At 42.1% G+C, this 18,974-nt stretch overlaps 3 protein-coding genes across 3 annotated transcripts; 2 read left to right on the forward strand and 1 right to left on the reverse strand.

Annotated features, from left to right (window-relative positions):
* Positions 1-129: 129 nt before the first annotated feature.
* Positions 130-2,114, reverse strand: LOC108897813 (lens fiber membrane intrinsic protein). Its single transcript, XM_051066664.1, has 5 exons — positions 2,095-2,114; positions 1,455-1,663; positions 655-804; positions 427-561; positions 130-338 (listed from the first exon to the last, which is right to left on the reverse strand). Exons 1-5 carry the CDS (start codon positions 2,112-2,114, stop codon positions 277-279), a joined length of 576 nt encoding a protein of 191 aa, XP_050922621.1. The 3' UTR covers positions 130-276.
* Positions 2,115-4,192: 2,078 nt separating this feature from the next.
* On the forward strand, positions 4,193-11,319 carry LOC108897811 (ubiquilin-4). The gene is made up of 11 exons (XM_018697602.2): positions 4,193-4,378; positions 6,454-6,605; positions 6,784-6,932; positions 7,029-7,291; positions 7,456-7,614; positions 7,799-8,021; positions 8,148-8,287; positions 8,873-8,956; positions 9,346-9,461; positions 9,549-9,711; positions 9,798-11,319. Exons 1-11 carry the CDS (start codon positions 4,235-4,237, stop codon positions 9,948-9,950), a joined length of 1,746 nt encoding a protein of 581 aa, XP_018553118.1. The 5' UTR covers positions 4,193-4,234; the 3' UTR covers positions 9,951-11,319.
* Positions 11,320-12,318: 999 nt separating this feature from the next.
* LOC108897812 (ras-related protein Rab-25-like) lies at positions 12,319-14,662 on the forward strand. Its single transcript, XM_018697603.2, is given in 7 exon segments — positions 12,319-12,474; positions 12,623-12,726; positions 13,286-13,305; positions 13,307-13,482; positions 13,626-13,819; positions 13,994-14,074; positions 14,160-14,662. Coding segments are annotated over 6 exon segments (636 nt in total). The 5' UTR covers positions 12,319-12,474; positions 12,623-12,689; the 3' UTR covers positions 14,288-14,662.
* Positions 14,663-18,974: the final 4,312 nt, after the last annotated feature.

The raw sequence follows: 18,974 nt of genomic DNA on the forward strand, positions 1-18,974 counted from the left end.
AAGATTGTCTCATAAGTCTGATAAAGGAAGTTGAATTAGTTTAATTAAATTTCTTTTTTCTCTGTACTATCATCATGAAAAATCAATTTACTAAGAATGTGACTTTTAGAAAACATGTCAAGCAGACTGTCAAAGGCCTCCAGGAGCAGCATCAGACATCATCTCATCAGTAGATCAGTCAAAACTGCCTTAGTGTGTACTGCTTTCTTCTATTCAAAGTGAAATTGTCCTCTTTTTTAGCTTTCTGTACAGTAAAAACAAGTTGTTTGTCTCCCTCTAGCGTGGGCCAGTTCCTCTCCTGCATTCACACATTCTGTAGGCACATATGTAGAAAATTCCTGCAACAGACAGAAGCAAAGTGTTAGGAGATGACTAAAAGATCATCTCAAAATACACTGCAAAAAAAAAGAAAGTGATTTTTCTCACCTGCAAAGAAGGTCATAAGCATGGCTACCCAGCCCAATATGTAGGACCAGGAGAAGCGCCAGTCGCCAAAGCGTCTTCCCAGGAAGTTGACTGTCACTCCAGTGTAGATGGCCATACCCAGTAGAACAAAGAAAGCTGAGAGGGACAAAGGAAAATATGTCAGTTACACTTAAGGTATGTGTAATTGTATGTATGTGTGTGTTTCAGGTCAGAGGACAGGCAACTCACTGGAGACAAAAAACATGATTCCTGCAGCAAAGGAGCGGTTGAACCTTTCAAAGGAGGAGAAGTGCGCAAAGGACATGATACCAGCGATGATGCCCGCAAAACACGACATCCCTGAGAGGATCATGAAAGCCCTGGTGGCGTTCCAATAAGCTGGAAGAAAACAGGTAGAAATAATCAATTGTGTCTTCACAAACATATTATTGTTCATGATCAGTACTGATATGACATCTGTCAAGATCATTTTTACAATGCTGGAAGTGTTTTGGTGATGTCTGCCCTTTAAAGTGTCAAATTATTGATCCATGTATGGAAATGTTGCTATTTCTTAATATATGATTACATTTTTTTGCTCAGGCACAGTAAACAGTTCTACATTTTGACACTAAGAAAGCAAATAATCTGTTTGCCCCTCCGATAATTTGGAGACAACTTTTTACTTTTGGCATTCACGAGCCATCATTGAAATCAGAAAAAAAAGAGCAGGATGAGAGCATACAGGGCACCAGAAACAGCTCTCACACTTTCAAGAGAACACATGTCTCTTACGTGTCTCTTGTATTAGCTGATGGTGAAATATACAGGGGCTTAGAGTGAAATGGCGGGCCGGGGGTCAAAGTCTTGTCAAGATTGTCAAGCCTGAGGCTCTGTAGTCACACAACAACAGGGCAATGTCAAGGTGAAAAAACCCACCTTCTCCACTGATAGAAACACAACCCTGGATGTGCTTTTAATTCCTCTCAACCATTATCTTGACTGTCCCACAGGAATTTAAAAGAAGAAACACACAAACCATTTCTCACCTATGCTGTCAGTCTGCATGTAGCACTTGTTGGACATGCAGTATCTCCAAAGACCCTGGTGGGCATAGTTTCCAGAGAGGCGGTACTGCATCCAGTAGTCAGTCGCAGTGGAGACCACCAACAGGATATTACCCACGATAGCACAGAACAGGCCCCCTCCCATGAAGCTGTACATCTTGAGCTGAGATAACGGGGCCGCTGCTGAGCAACTGTAGGAGAGGTAATTAATTTAGGGGTACAACTGATTTTGTTAAATCATACTTACATACACTGTCTTACAGTGTTTGAAGTCAAATTTAATACAATATCTCAAGACCTGCAACAACACAATGTTTGAATTAAAATATGCTCCTGTTGTGACACTAATTATGTAAAACCATATCATCTTCAATAACTTTAAAAAATGCAACAATACTCATAAAAATCTAATTTGGAGCTCTGTTTGAAAACCACATATCAGAAAGCTGCTCCACAATAAGGAAACCCAACCAAACATCCAAACTGGAAATATTACTCTGAATATGAACATGTAGCAAGCATATTTAAAGGTGCTTTCTAATTGATTATATTGATTTGTAAGTAACATACTGTAGAATTAAAAACAAAAAACTTCATTTTTTTTTAAACTTGTTATATTTACCTCTTCTTTAGTGGAAACATCACTATTACTTGAACAAGTTTAAAGCAAAACCACAGTAAACGCTATTCTTTATGCTGATGCAGTTTGTTGTAGTTCCCCTTCCAGATCCACATGTCACACCAGTGTTTGTTCAGGAGTAATGAGGTTTTATCTGATTCTGCCAGCTTCCATCCAATCGCAGTCATCATAAATGTAAAAACCAGCCTGAAATTTGATCCCTTACCTTGTTTCTGGAAATGCACCCTCTCTACTGCCCACCTTCCAGAGGTAAAGATAGAGACAGGTGGAGGGGGACAAGAGAGAGAGCTGTTGCTCACTTGTGGGAAAGAGAGAGAGAGAGTCACAGACAATACTACAACCAAAAAGTTGTCCCCTCGTTTTTTCTGTTGATGAAAGCAAAATCCTTTGCAGCCATCAGTCTCCCTGTGTGGGACGCACATGAATGAGACACTACGGGGGCTGCAGTGCATGTGACCATGTACATTTGAGTGTGTGTGTGTGTGTGTGTGTGACTATGCGGGTATGGGGCCTTGGAAAAGGGGTGATGGTCCATGTTTCTTTTTTTGAGGTTTTGTTTGTTTGTAAATGGCGTGCTCTAGAACTGGGGATATGCATAGGTATGCAGGACTGTCTGTGTCAATGCAACATGCTGAAACAGACACTTTTCTTTCAGTACTGTCACACTGCGGTGGCATGGAGGGACACATATAGAGGGAGCGCTCTATACAGCCAATATCTCTTTCTCCAGCCTATAGGACAGTCAAATAAAATATAATGGATGTTTTTATATTTTGAGGCTCTACCTTACAGACTGTATTGTGATAAATATCAATTGCTCTTTAAACAACTAATGTGACTAAAAGAAACACATGCAAAGAATGCATATGTATGCTTGCTCTCTCTTGATCATTCTGCAAGAAGGAAATTGTATTCACCATACAAAAAATGAACATACAGGCCATGGCATGGTGTGAACATTCAGTGTCCACAAATTAAAGACAATTACCCCAGTTTAAATTCAACTTTACTCTTGTAACAACAGAGGTCAGGGAATACAAGAAATTCATGGGAAGTTTCAAATCCCTCAGTCTGAGGGGAAAAAAAAGGCTGACGCTGTAGGCAGTATGGCCTAAAAATTAGAGAGGAGACTTTTACTGAGGTACAAGGCACTTAAACTCCAACTATTCCACTGCTTAGTCACCAAGTGGTTTCACTGGGAAGGTTCCAGGTTAAAATGATGATGAGAAAATGTAAAGGAGCCAATGAACATGTCCATTATCAGCTGCTGCTGGCACCTCATGCCCAAGCTAGGAACAACAGAGGAGTGGGGGTGCCACTGAATGACTCCTGAACAGGTCAGCATTGGTCAGACGGTCCAATGCTAATAATAATAATTATTATAGAATATTATGCTATATATTATTAATGTATATATAAATTAAATCTGACATTTCATAAGATCTGAACCGCCATCATTAGCATACACTCAACTACACAGACAAAGAAAGTTAATGATGCTGTGATGTGATGATGACCTTAAAAGAATGAAAAGATAATTGTTGACAGTTTTTCACCTCAGATTCAGTGACAGCTGTGTGGAAATAAACAATGAGCATTAACAATTAATCAGATCACACCAGTAAGAACATTTTCTCAACCTTTAAGATCCTGAAAAATCTGATAATTTATTGATTACTGCATGACAACAGGCTTGTTGCTGTATTTTAATTAGTCCTGATATTCACTAGTTTCTGCAATACCTCATCTGTTCACTACATTTTCAGAGAGCCTGTTTGTGGTGGAAACAACTTTCTCACACAGGCCTTGTGTTAAGCATTAATGTACTACATTATTCAGATTTAATACAGCCATGCTATTAAGTGAAACCATCTGCTTTTGGAAACAGTGGATTATTACTGTTTTTATATGAGCAATAAAACCACCACCTTTAGGCACATGATCAGCAGACCCCATATAAACCTGTATCAGTGCTGTAAATTTCAAGGGATGGATATTTTCAGTGCTGTACTTGAGATGACCAAGCAGACTGAACTTATGAGATTCGTTCTGGAAAGAAGTTTGACCTCTTATGACCCGGAAGCTGACGCCAGACCCGAGCTGTTCCATTGGTGGAGTAAAGATGGCTGACCAAGGCGCCGCAGATCCTGGTAATAACAACAATAATAAACCTGAAGCCTCGGAGGGAACTATTATTAAGGTCACAGTGAAAACCCCTAAAGACAAAGAAGAAATCGCCATCGCAGAGGATGCCTCTGTCACTCAGGTTTGTTGATCTGGCAGGCGCGGTGCTGGCTGCTGCGTGCTCTAACGTCATGCCCCTGCCCACAACTTCAGCTAGGAAGCTAGTTAGCCGTGTTAGCATTTGTCGTCACTCCTACCGGCTAACTCAGAGTGTGTGAAATTGAAGAGGTTGTGTGTAGTGAAAGTATTACTGCTTGGGTTAACAACTGTTCAGGGTTATTAACGTTGTTGACACCAAATAGAGAGATATAAGCACGTAAATATTTGAAGTGGCTAACCGGCTAGCCGGCCAACGGCTAACAGCTAGCTAGTTAGCGTTAGCCGAGGCAACGTTCGCTAACTGTGTAGCCAAACAAGTGTCAGCTGACGGGCTGCGCTCTGGTTGTGCCTCGGCGATAATGGCCTGATAGAACTGTAGAAGTGGTTTTGGGTGGATGATGTGCCGAGTCGCTTTCATTTCCCATCTCAGCTCAGCAGATTTAAAAGATACTGAAGCTCGGTTTCATTCTAGAACATTCTTCCTGCTGCCACTGAGTCATTCAGCTTTCTAGGGAATATATAGCAGTCTCAGAGCTGCTGTTTGCCTGGAGACGTGTCTCACAGAAACCATAATGCAATCATGGTGTCAGAATGAAATCATACTTTCGGTGGCACAGGTTACCCCGTAGTCAAGCTTTTATCTTCACTGCACGGTTCTAAGTAGCCATATTTCTTGTATATGTGTGCGGTTGTATGAGTGTCATGGTACGTTGTTCAAACGTCTGACTTCTTAGCATATGTTGTCATCTTAATCTATATATGCTTTTATATTTGTCACAGGTAATGAGACTGTTCTGCAGTCTTTGAGATGAGTGATTAATATACACTCAGCTGGCAGTTTATTAGGTGCACCCAGCTAAAACTAATGCAGACAAATCCAACAGTCCTGCAATAAATCCTCTCTTCATGAAGGTTATAATGTTCAGTTTGGGTTGAAACCATCTAGAGAGGTGTTGATTCATTGTAATGGACATTTTGGAGGCCGCAGTTTGCAGTGCTGTTCATTTGTGTTATATTTGTATGTATTTCTATTACTTTGTTCACCCTATTTGTATCAGTGTGTAGGCTAAATAACAGACACACCTTTCTGTATAATTAAATACAGGTCAATAGCACCACAAACTTCATCCTCTAGAATGGTTATACAGTTTAAGCAACATGTCTCTGCTACAGTTTTATTTAATAGTGAAGATTATAATCTCCAGGAAGGAGGATTTATTGTGGGACTGTTGCATATATTGGTTTTAGTATTGGTTTTATTTAGATTTTCCTAATAACCTGCCAGCTGAGTGCACATTGGTATAAAACATACAGAAAATAATAAAGGACAAACTGACAAAATTAAGAGAGAAAATATCAACAAATAGCTGCAGCTAGAACAACAATAAAAATCTATGAGATTCATCAGTTTTTGTTTTAGTGACCTTTAGGAAGAATGTAGTTGGTAAATGGCATATTTCAGGCAGAAGCAGCTTTACAGAGTTTAGTTCTCGTATAATTTGTTTATGTACATAGCACAACCACATGACTGCGTGTGTAAATAACACTGATGTAACTTTTGTCATCAAGTTATACATGTCAGGATCACTGTGTTGTCCTGCTCATGTGTTCCAGTCAATAAAATTCTTATCCTTTTGACAGTCTTGTTAATTGTTGTTAATTGTTCCTGTGTGACTACACTACAAGTAGTTTGTTAAAGCTCAATGTTAAGATGAGAAAATTGTCTTATGTACAGTGAAAAGAGACCGAACCTTACTACAGGTTCCCTCAGGATGAGACCATTTCCTCCTGTGTGGTACAATAGTCAGAGTAACAGTGATTTGGCAGAGTTAGTGTTGGGACCACTGCTAATAGGATAAGTATAGAGAACTTTCTTTAAGGCTTGAAAGTTGCAACAGAACAGAAACAGATTAGAGCAGCACTACTGAAACGTAACCATCTTATTCTCAATAACACCCTTTTCATTTCCAGTTTCTTTCTCAACTTGTTTACCTATGTTTAAAAAAAAAAAAAATTCTATCTAATTGCTCATTCTTATAATTTCTTGCTGTTCTTTAGTTCAAAGAAGAGATCTCGAGGCGGTTCAAAGCCAAACAGGACCAGTTGGTTCTGATTTTTGCAGGGAAGATCTTGAAAGACGGCGACAGCCTCAGCCAACACGGCATCAAGGATGGCCTGACAGTTCACCTAGTCATAAAGACAGCACACAAGTGAGTCTAAATTATTACACGAAGCATGTTGGTTCAACCAAACATTTTGTAGCAAGCCTGTAAAAACAGTTCATTACCCAGGCAGTGTAATCTTGATGTGGAATTCAGTGAACTGCCTTTATTGTTGCTTCTGTGTTTAAGTGAATACTGAATTTCTCCTAACAAATGATCTCTACAGGGGAGGAGATGGTGGTAGCACCTCGGCCTCTAGCTCATCCTCCACTCAAGCAGGCAGTACGTCCACCTCTAGTCCAGGCACCAACCCCTCCTCCACAGCAGGCCCAACTGGCCCTGCCCCACCACCCACACAGACGCCTAACATACTGAGTGAGTCCACTTGTTTGGAACTATTTCAGCTTTTATCAGTTCAGCACCACAAATATAACGTGTTTAATCATCATCCACCCGTCTGGCCTCCCTCAGCTGGCTTTGGTGATCTGGCAAGTCTGGCGGGACTGGGCATGGGCTCGGCTAACTTCATGGAACTGCAGCAGCAGATGCAGAGGCAGCTCATGTCCAACCCAGAGATGCTCTCTCAGATCATGGAGAACCCGCTGGTGCAGAACATGATGTCCAACCCAGACCTGATGAGGCAGATGATCATGGCCAATCCGCAGATGCAACAGCTGATGGAACGCAACCCTGAAATCTCCCACATGCTCAACAATCCTGAGCTCATGAGACAGGTAAAGGAAACAATGGGGGCTGAATGAATTTGTAGAGTTAGCACAAGCATGGCTACAGTAGGTCCCCACTGCAGTTGGGTCTCTTCAGTCAACATTATGCTAGCTCTGTTTGAAAATCAAGTTTAACTGACTTGCCTCCTGTCCCCTTTTATCTCACCTCCCAGACTATGGAGCTGGCCAGGAACCCCGCCATGATGCAGGAAATGATGCGGAACCAGGACCGGGCTCTGAGTAACTTGGAGAGCATCCCAGGAGGTTACAATGCCTTGCGGAGGATGTACACAGACATTCAGGAACCCATGTTCAGTGCTGCCAGGGAACAGGTAGCTGGGAGGAATGTTCACTGATCAATTCGTTGTTTGTGTGCGCTGTGTTTAATCCTTGTTAGGATTTGTTTTCACACATTCTTTAATCTTTTTCTTAAGGTTTTATTTGCCAGTGTGAAGTGGCTCACTTCAGTATGTTTTCACAGCTGTTTTTAAATGTGTCTGATCTCTTTCCCTGTAGTTTGGTAGCAACCCGTTCTCAGCTCTAGGTGGCAGCTCTGAGTCTGGTGCCCAGCCATCGCGGACAGAGAACCGGGAGCCCCTGCCCAATCCATGGGGCCCACCAAATTCTTCTAATCCCTCTGAGAGTGGAGGGGGCACCACGGGAAGCACTAGCACCACTGGGGGTACCAACCCCAGTGTGTCCAACCCCCTTGGCATCAACCCTGGCAGTCTGGGTAACGGTAAGACAGAGCAGGCCATGATTTGCAATACAGTGTACTTACCCATTTGTTGTGTACTTGCATGTTATTCAGTTACTCTTTTTACTTTTACACACATTTGTAAGCTGACTTCTCTGTGTGTTTCAGGCATGTTCAACAGCCCGGGCATGCAGAGTCTACTGCAGCAGATCTCAGAAAACCCTCAGCTGATGCAGAACATGCTGTCTGCTCCCTACATGCGCAGTATGATGCAGTCACTGGCTCAAAACCCAGAGTTGGCCTCCCAGGTAAGAATACACACACGCAATCACTCGAGCACAGACACCACCATACAGAGAAACACACAAATATCACATTACAAACCCTGAAATTCTAGATTAAATGCTGTCTCAGATCTCTTTGTTAGTCAGATTCCGTACCACATGTGGCTGCGATTGATTATATTGAACTCTACAGTTTGTAATGAATTGTAAATAGTGAGATCTGGCTGAGCCTGTTGTGCATTAAGCCAGTAAGCCCAGTTATTTAGTGCACACTCACAGAGAACAGAGGGGATTGTCTGTTAAGCTCACTTGCATTTGCAGCAAATTGCAAGAAAGAGTAAACACCACAGCTCTGACTTATTTGCTTCCAATAAACAATGAACGGAAAACCACAGCAAGCCTAAAGTGGAGCACTACACAAGCAGAGACATGAAAGGCATGGATTCTCCAGAACTTTTATTTCTGTGATTCAACATTTGTGTAATTTTTTCCTGATGGTAAAATATGTATACTTTAAATATCAAAATATATGAGTAAGCAGCAAAGCCTGGTGTGCAATCACAAATCACATTGACTCTCTCTCTCTCTCTCTCTCTCTCTCTGTAACAGGTTTTGATGAATAATCCCTTGTTTGCTGGAAACCCACAGCTGCAGGAACAGTTCAGAGCTCAGCTGCCCATCTTTCTGCAGCAGGTACTGTACACATTTCACTCCAATAACTCAGTCCTACATCTTGATATTACTTTTCCTCTAAAAAGCTACAAAGATAGTCCTGGTAACATAATAAAGGATAGTACTGATTGGCCCATTGGGGGGCGGTATACAGTAACAAACCTTAATCCAGATGATTTGAAACAGATATGTATCTCTACATGCTGAACATTTTTGGCTCAAGGATTATCGATATCTGGCATACATTTTTTTGCTGCCAGTTCAGGTATTTTTGATAAGCCTCTAGTCATTCTCTCTAGGTCAGAATACCAGACATTTGGCACGTACATTGCTTTAATTTTGCTTTTACGTACTTTTCTCTGAAGAATTATGCCTTAAACAGACATCGCTACTCTTCTGTTTGACTTCAGATGCAGAACCCAGAAGCCCTATCAGTGATGACCAACCCCAGAGCCATGCAAGCTCTAATGCAGATTCAGCAGGGTCTACAGACGCTGCAGACAGAAGCACCAGGCCTCATGCCCAGGTATGTGCACACAGACTGATATGCACATGTTGAATTTTTTTATAGGTGAAAGTTTATTCGACTCCTCTGGTTTTTCTTTTGGCCTAGTTTGATGTCAGGTGGAATTCCTGGCATACCCACAGGAGGGGGCTTGCCCACAGAGAACCCGGCCTCCTCACCCAGCAGTGCAGGAACAAACACCGCCCAGCAGCAGCTGATGCAACAGATGCTCCAGATGTTTGCTGGAGGAGGTGGAGGAGGAGGTGCAACGGTACGCAGATGCACAGGTGCAGACCGATTACATTCTATCACACCTACATGATGATGTTTAAAGTCCTGCTCATTTTGTCCCTGTAGACCCAGACCCCGGAGGTGCGGTTCCAGTCCCAGCTGGACCAGCTGAACGCCATGGGCTTCATCAACCGCGAGGCCAACCTGCAGGCCCTCATCGCTACTGGAGGAGACATCAACGCCGCTATCGAGAGACTGCTGGGCTCACAGCCCTCGTAAAGACATACAGTGCATACTGACACACAGACACGTGCATACATACCTAACTCATACACACACACACACCCAGCATCTACAGAGAACCAAGAGAAATTAAAGTGTATTGTCCCAAACTTTACAGAAGAAACTCGGGCAGGATCTGTAAGACCCTCATTCAACATCTGTTCTCAGATCATTCCCTAGTCCCCATACTTTCTCTTTTTGGCGTCATCCACCCAGATCTCTGTCCCAGAGTGCTGCTGTAGAGCCGGACTGAACCACTCTCGCCTTGAGGGGTGTTCTGGTGCAGAGAAAAGGAGCGAAAACCTCTCCTGAAAAGGGATTCCCAACCATTTCTTCATTCATTGTTTTCTTCACATAAAACTGGAGTGGAGTGTTGAATACAGACATTTTCACAATACAGATTAAACCCATGTGATGTGATTGGCTGTCGGCTCTGTTTCATACATGGCCATCACGAGACAGTTTGTTAGCATTTAACTAGTGAATCAAAACATGAAGATCTTCTGCTATACAGACAGAACATGAACAGGAAGTCAACTTGTCCATACAGGCGTTCAGTCTCATTCCTCCTCCCTCTTTCCCCGCTCTCAAGATTCTCCATAAATAGCTGTTTTTGCCCAACAATTTTCACTATTTATTGCAAGCGCTTCAAGAAAACGACGCCCTCCACACTTCCCTAAACTTGTAATTTGTCATTCCAGATAAAAGTGCCCACCTTTGGGTGCACAGTGTCTTTTCCTTCTGAGGCACCATTGCTGTGCCTTCTGTCCTCCCCTGCCCTGTAAGAGCATCGTCAGCAGATTACACCCTCACTTAGTGGGTTAATTAGAAACCACCAATAAATTCCACACAGCAACATCCAGAACTGTAACCATAATCAAATATCACATTGCAGCAGCTCTGAAGCAGAGGACACTGTTAGAATGAATATGAATGAAACAAACAAGCTCTCTTTCATTTTAATCTGATTCTTCATTTTATTTTATTTTTCTTTTTTCCTTTCTTTTTTTTTTGAGGTGCAGTTAGTACCTAGAGATAATTATGATTTGTCTCGCATAAAATAAACGTGAAAATCAAGTGAGTAAAAGAATAAATAAATAAATAAATAATGGAAAGGCTTTACAAACAATTCTGGTATGGTGGCACCATACGTTTCTAAAATCAAGTTCTAGGTTGTCTTACTCTTTTTCCTTTTGAAAATTTCAGCATTGTAGTTGTGGTAACCTTGGCAACTGCTTCGATAGCTTTGCTTTGTCTGTTGACCTCAGCTGAAAAAGAAAAAAAACCCATCTCCCAATTGAACATGTTGAAACTAACTTTTAACAGTACTGTACTAAAAAAAAAAAATAAAACATGGTCAAAAACAGTCTACGCCCTGTGTCGGTTGATTATAGCCTCATGATGGTGCAGGATGGTGTAAGGTGACATCTGTAGCTCTCCATTCATTAAAATGATCTGGCAATTAAGTTCCCATAAAACCAGTAGGTTGTTGCTCTGTTTCTGTTTGTCGTTATTAGATATGGAAATGTTGCAGGTTTAATCTGTCTCTGTTGTGGTCATACTGAAAGGTATGTTAGGCACAGTTTGTTATTGGCAACACTTTATTTTACAGATACAATATTTCCCAATGATTTCATAGAAGGAAATTGACATGTAAACCTAAATTCACTGAAAATCGGCAAATTGATTCTAATGTAATTTTTGAGGACACGGAAAAATGTAAAAGTTGTCAACAGGGAAGAATATCAGAATATCATTTCCAATGATAAAAGACAGATTAATGACAATTTTTGATTTTGGTTAAAATCAGCTAATTCTTTTAAGGAAATTCCCCTGAAAAACCAACTAACTCCTCATTGCCAGCTGATCCCAGCCTCCAGATCCTGCCTCTGTCTTCCCTGGAGTTTATCATATTACATAAATTAGTTTGTTCCGGGAAATGTCCTTAAGATTATTAGGCGATTATGAACCTGTAAAATAAAGCGTTACCTAATCTTGTATAAGACTAGGCTGCATAATATTTGGATCTCTGACAGTCAGAAGTCCTTCAATATTACCACATGAGCCTAAACTGTTTGTGAACTGAATGTAACTGTTTATCTGTTTTTGTGATGTTGCTCCACAAAGCATTAAAATCAAGTACAATCAAAATGAGTACATCGGGTTAAATCACGGTCTCTGTCCCCATCCCTGTAGACATCAAACACGTGGCAAAATGGTTGACATGCTCTGACACACAGATCTACCTGTTGGGTCAGGTTTATTGTCATACAAATGAAGAGAGTCAGTTGAGTGAAAGGGGAGCATAGCAGAGGGTGGAGTCTGTACCTCATGACTACAATACGAGTGGTTCTACCTGTTCCACCTGCTCTCCTCCTTCCACCACCTCTACCCCGCTGGCCCTCCCTCGGGTGTCAGCTGATGAGGGATTGGCAGGCCACAGGACTCCTGCCCGCCTGCCTGTCTGTCCGTCCGTCTGCAATCAGGTGCTACCCCTATCGTCAGATAAAGAAGGAAGCGGGTAGGTACAGCTGAACCTGTTCTGTGTTCTCCATTTCCACCTTTACTCTCTCTCTCTCCACACTGGAGAGGGAGAAAGAGGAGTGAAAGCTCTGTTTGTTTTCTCTTTTGTCTGTTTTTTTGTTTTTGTTTTTCGCTCTTGACTACAGCGGGAGCTAATATTTAAAGTGGCTTCAGGATATTGTGAAACAGGAACCCATCGCCACTGACTGCAGCATGGGGTCTGATGACTCGTACAACTTTGTCTTTAAAGGTGAGTCATGTTTGCTTGAGCTGTGATTGTGTAGAAGATTTAAAGTAGTGTTTATTACTGTGTGTATGTAGAGGCTGAAGCTGTCAGGTGCAGCTCTGCTTGTAGTTGCCTTGCTTGCTGCTGTAATTTCAGAGGAAGACGCAGGATGAGGAAATGAGGAAGTGATAGCTTTCTGTCCGTTTGGCTGTAAACCATTTGACCTTTGACCTGGTAGAGAAATACGTTGTTGTATTTCCTGCCTCACGAAAACGGTTTGTATGCTTATTGAAGTAAACCCCCTGAATTTCCATTCCACTCATTCCAAAGTAAAGTCAACTACAGGGTAGATCTGACGTTTATGTGATGTCATAGTGTCTGGTGAGGGTGACAGAAAGTCTACACATGTTAAATCAGATGAAGCACATCTGATTCACTACAGAAACGTCATCATTTGGACCAATGAACACATATTTTTGGACTTAATGAAACAGTCATGAAACAGTTATAAAAACATATGATTTTTAAGCAAATTATTTATAATGAATGGTTTTATGCATCTCTCCTGTCTGTGCCTGCTCAGTGGTTTTGATAGGGGAGTCCTGGTGTAGGAAAAAGCAACCTCCTGTCTCGCTTCACCAAGAATGAGTTTAGCCACGACAGTCGCACGACCATCGGTGTCGAGTTCAGCACGAGGACGGTTCAGCTTGACAACTTCACCATCAAAGCTCAAATCTGGGACACAGCGGGGCTGGAGCGCTACAGGGCTATCACCTCAGCGTGGGTACACACACACACACATACACACACACACACACACACACACACACCACAGTAATAGATACATAATACAGTCACTCCACACATTTTACAGTAATAATATAAGCCTTGAACGTTTGGTCTCTCTCACTTGTTGGACTCAGGTATTACAGAGGAGCTGTTGGAGCACTGCTGGTCTATGACGTCAGCAAGCACCTGACCTATGAGAGCGTCGAGCGATGGCTGAAGGAGCTGTACGAACACGCGGACCCTCACATCGTGGTCATGCTGGTGGGAAATAAGAGAGATCTGGAGTCCCTCAGGACCGTGCCCACAGAGGAGGCCAAGGACTTCGCAGGTCAGTTCGGTGGCATTATCATGTTGTGTTTAGAAACACATATCTACAGATTCTTGCACCAAGTCTTCTGATGATTGAATGTATATTTAATGCTCAGTACTGTAAAGTTTGCTCAATGAAAATGTTAATTTTTGTTGATGGTGATCTTTGCTCCTCACCTCTGAACCGATCCAGAGAAGCGAGGCCTTATGTTTATGGAAACATCAGCGTTGGATTCCACCAATGTTGAGGCAGCTTTCAGTGAAGTCCTCACTGGTAAGGGTTCAGTAACTTTGTCAAAACACACATCCAAGTTTTCTTTCTTCTGAATTACCCACTGATGTCTGTCCGCTGCCTGCAGCGATCCAGAGGAAGGTGGCCAGCAGAGAGGTGACCCGTGGCTCCATTAGTGCTGTAACTCTATCCAGCCCCATTGGACCGAGTGGCGAGGCACAGGAGGAGCGCAGAGGCTGCTGCAAAAGCTCCTAACAGACTGCCAGCCCCCCCCATCCCTCCATTAAGACCTGGTCTGTCTGTGTTGAAGCAACATCACGCTTGACTGTCATTCAAGCTTAAGCATGACATCATTCACATGCAATCTGAAGAGTGAGATACCGTCTTGACACTTGAGGAGTCAGTGTACAAACCTCTTTGTACAGTCTATAAGTCAAAAATATAGATTCAGAGAAAATCCATATGTTCTTTTTGTACACAATTTGTTGTGGTGGCTAATGAGTGCATCTACTAAGCTGGCTGTGGAATTTGTTTTCTCTTATCTGCATATTTTTACAGAGGAGTTGTAAAGTTGTATTGATTTTATACAGGAATGCACTGGGACTTACTTGGAATAAATTATTTATTCTATTCTGTCTGCATGTAATTACCACACATAAACATTAGACAGATAGTCTAAACTAGATAAGGGGATAGGAGAGAGGGCTGGTGCGACACAAAGATAATCTGCTCCACACAGTCAGACAGCACTGTTACTCAACCTATGAGTTACAAGAATGAACCTAAGAGGCCATGAGATGAGGGAGGGGAAAAAGTATAATTCTGCCGCATTACTAAAATCTTTTGAGAATCTTGAGAAATACTGTGTAGTGTATGTCTTCAGGCCTCTAAATAATTCAAATGAAACAGAAAATTCATTTTAAGTTTAATTGATTTTAATCACACCTCTAACACCTCACAGTCATGCACCCTGTGGGGGGAGTAGCTAGTCGACACTGCTTCATATTAAAGTATCCCCTCGGCTCGTGCGATGTTTCATACGAGAAGGCTATTTGCACGCTGACTTCGGGGGGGGGGGGTATTTCTTTATTTCTTTAACATCATGACTAGTTTAAAGCAAATTGTGGTCCAATGTTTTAAGTATAGAAATGTAATGTGGAAATTTTAACCATATTTGTATTCTGGATTTTTTTTAATGAGGGAGAAAGAGTAGAATGTAATTTTAAGAGATGTTATCCAGATATATGTCCCATACATGTCTGATGTTTAAGGGGTCATACTAAAAAATATTTGGGCTGTATTATAATGAATCAAAGGTGTTCTGTCTCCTGTCGGCCTGTAGATGGCAGTGCTGATGTTAGAAGCTGAATAGGAAGCATCTTGCCTCTGAAGTGCGTTTGTTCCCTCTTTCATTTCCTTATTAACTCCAGAACATCTTAAACTACTATCTCATCCCTCACTGTTCATTACATTAATGATCATGGTATTAAGCTCATGTGGTGCTGTGGTGTTGTCGCCGTGGCAGCAACCTGTGATGCCCTATTCACAAGCAATCAGCGCGCCTATGAAGTAGGAAATTAATTTACACTTTTCACACAAACAGTAAATTCATTCAGGTTTTATGTCAGTATATGTGTGTGTGTAAATGATCTTCCAGCCTATGAGTGTAATTGGACAGGCTCACAAAGGCCCAACTGAGAGAATATAAATCTACAGCAGTGGTGGTTAATGATATTCTGGACAGATAGTGCTCTATCTCTGGCTCACAGATGTGCATAAAGAGCTTTTACTGTGGTTTGAGTGTGTGTGTGTGTGTGTGTGTGTGTGTGTATGTGAGGCGTCCCAAAGCAAGATTTCTCTGCTGGAGATCATTTTGTCACAGTGAAATGACCACAAATGCTTTTATTAAGTTTCTCTTATGAAAATATGAGAGGGAAGGCTCCGCACCGAGCAGTAAATGTTTAATTATTTCCTGTGAATGAGGATATTTTTATGGGCTGAGTAAAAGCATCTGGTGTAATAATCCACGCAGACTGAGCAGTCTGCACAGGTTGAACGACTGGTCATGAAATCTGTAAATCTCCCTCAGTCCTGAGCCTAGAGGTAAAGGTTATGTTTGCAAAAATCATGAAATTAAAAAAAATTACGAGCTCTATATACTTTATGTCGGACGAAGACTGAACGAGATTCACGAATTCCCCTGGATCCATGTGTGTCTCTCTGACCTTGCTGTGAAGGCAAAGCTCAGAGTGGTTGGAAAGAATTGGATTTAGCACATACATGTGGCGGCTATTACTCACATGCTACTAGACACGTGTAGCCTGTAAAAAAACTGTGTCTGAAACCAGGGCTCGTATGTGCTAAACTGATGAGTGGTATGGCACCTCTGACCCAGACATGGAGCTGTTTATCTCCCGTTTACGACTCCTTCTCCTCCTCCAGCATTTTGTCTCGGTGGGGAATCTTGTCCTCCAAGAATTTACAGTTACAGCATCACATCTGTATTGGTTTAATTGTGACCTTTGTGCTCGTATGACCTTTGACCCCATGGAGCTCCTCAAAAACCCATACTTATGGAATCTATCATGCTTAGCGTCTCTCTGTTTCTCTTCTCCTCCCTGACTCACAGACTTCCTTACTTTTTCTGACTTGCTGTCTGGCTCTACAAAGCTAATTTTCTGCTGTTTATTTCTGCTTCCTATGTTAGTTTGTTTGTTTATATGTGGTGGTGCCACAAACCTGAACAAGCCTAACAAGTGATGCATACCTCTATTCAAGATCTCAGAAAACATCCCTGCTCTCTTGTCACTTATTTATTTGTTTTTCCACTATGTGAATTAAACTTGAAGTCTCTCAGGCGCACGCGCACACACACACACACACACACACACACACACACACACACACACACGCAGCACTTCGATCCCTGGTTTCTCCTGTTCACATGTCCATCAGCAAGACAATGAAAAACAAATACAAAAACACAAACTTCTTGAACATGCACCTGTCACTGACAGCCAGATTTGTGATTTGTCACTGTGTCAAACTGGGTGATGTGCCATGTGTGTGTGCGCGCCTGTATCTGTGCATGAAACAACAGAAAAACCCCCAAAACCAAAGTCCAAAATACAAGAGCGAGAGCGTGTGTGTGTGTGTGTGACAGCCTACATTCCTCCATCATCCTGCATCTGTCAGAGCGTGTCAGCGGAGGACACAAATTTGAGAATTTTCCACGTCAGCCGGTGTCGTCACATAAATAGAATCAAAGTTGATGTGCGCTGATTACCATGGTGATGTTGTTATGGCGACCAATCAAAGGGAGAGGTGAGCGGATGGGAGGCTGTGTATGTGTGTGTGTGTTTCTGACGCTCTCTCTCTCTCTACTCCCCAAAATGCGCAGTGGATAGAGAGCTGAAAACGAGCTGAGAGGTGGGATTATTGCCTGTAGGTGATTGCAGAGAAAATGTTAAGAGCGTGTTTATCCCTCCCGCCTGAAGACTTGAGCTGTTTAGTCTCAGCTCATCTTATTATGAGATTAAAAATGTGATTTAAAAAACACTGATAACTGTTTTGTGTGCCTTTCTTGTGTTTAGTTGTGTTAATCTCCCTGTATACTTTCATAATGTAGCCTGTTGAGTTTGGCCATCTGTACTCAAGGCCCAGCTGGAGTCACATGATTCCTGCATTGCAATTAAACAAGTTGCCAGCGACACAGAGACAGATTCAGTGTCAGTCCAGTTAACATAAAATTACATACCTCAGTTGCCATGACAGCCACTGTGTTTGTCTGTGATGCTAAACGGGTGCAGGTGTAAAGCGACGCATTGAACCTCCTATTATTTGAGTGCTGCTTTAAACCGAAACCCGAGAGCCTAGACAGTGTAAATAGGATTGTCATTAACTTATTATCTCCAGTGTGGCAGGTGAGCTTTCTGCTGAGTTTACATTTGTGCTTAAGTGATGACATCTGAGGAGCAGGAGGCAGATCATGTTTTAGTCAGTGAATAGCAACTTTTTTCAGTCATATTAGCACAATAAAGTGGCTTCCCCACAATCTTAATACTTGACTTTTGCCTGATTTCATGTGGCTGCTCTGACCACAAATCCACCGACCTAGAAATCTCTGACAGCTCGACCCAGCGTTTCACCAATCAGCACCAAGTTTCACACCACACCGCCTCAATGGTGATTTCTTACCTTGGCACAACAACCGTTACACATGAGGAAAGAAGACATCTGGCTAAATCTAGAATATGAAACCCCCGAGCTTCCAAATGTAGAGAAACTTTTCAGCTGCTCCTTCCAAAGGAGAAAGAGAGAGAAAAAAGAGGCAATAATACCACCCAGACCCTAAAAGTGCTCTGCTCTTTCTCAGAGGAACACAAACCGTCTGGCAATACAGTAAGTGACAAAAGGGGCGTTAAATTGAGTTTATGAGTAGATATTTCCATGTGTGTATTTTTCTCCTCCTCTGCTTTTGTTCCATGGAGTGTGTGGACGGAGGTGCAGTCCAAATAAAAATGGCTCAGCCAGGAGATGTGCCTTGAACTCGTCCATACCATGGCTATTTACTGTATATAGGTGCACTTAACATACTATTTTGTTCCAATACTACCATACTGAATCATTTCTCTGACCAGCTGGGTTAGTTCAGTCTACTTTTTTTGTCATGTAGGCCCTTGTAGTGAGGTCTGTACTCCCCAATTGGAAATAAATTCCAATTTCATGTGGAGCACTAATGAAAAGACTTCTTAGTTCAAGTTAGAGAGTGTATGTGTTTGTTTGAGGACAGCAGTTGTTGAATTGACAGCCTTCCTGAGCGAAATCTCCCTGGAGTTTTGTGTTTGTGGGAAAACACATGTTGATGTCCAGTTTCCTGACTGGAGGGTGGGGGGCTGGGGGGACAGACATGCTTGGGCTCCAGGACAAGAAAGTTGAACTG

Source organism: Lates calcarifer, linkage group LG3 (assembly GCF_001640805.2).
Source record: "Lates calcarifer isolate ASB-BC8 linkage group LG3, TLL_Latcal_v3, whole genome shotgun sequence".
NCBI lineage: Eukaryota > Metazoa > Chordata > Actinopteri > Centropomidae > Lates > Lates calcarifer.

What these genes read in the sequence shown, in the direction of transcription:
- LOC108897813 (XM_051066664.1), bottom strand. Translation starts at nt 2,114, where the DNA reads ATGTTTCCACTAAAGAAGAG. An exon ending in ATGTTTCCACTAAAGAAGAG is followed by an intron (nt 1,664 to 2,094) that starts GTAAATATAACA and finishes CCTCTCCTACAG; the next exon opens with TTGCTCAGCAGCGGCCCCGT. An exon ending in AATCATGTTTTTTGTCTCCA is followed by an intron (nt 562 to 654) that starts GTGAGTTGCCTG and finishes TGTCCCTCTCAG; the next exon opens with CTTTCTTTGTTCTACTGGGT.
- LOC108897811 (XM_018697602.2), top strand. Translation starts at nt 4,235, where the DNA reads ATGGCTGACCAAGGCGCCGCAGATCCTGGTAATAACAACAATAATAAA. An exon ending in GTCATAAAGACAGCACACAA is followed by an intron (nt 6,606 to 6,783) that starts GTGAGTCTAAAT and finishes TGATCTCTACAG; the next exon opens with GGGAGGAGATGGTGGTAGCA. An exon ending in GTGGAGGAGGAGGTGCAACG is followed by an intron (nt 9,712 to 9,797) that starts GTACGCAGATGC and finishes TTGTCCCTGTAG; the next exon opens with ACCCAGACCCCGGAGGTGCG.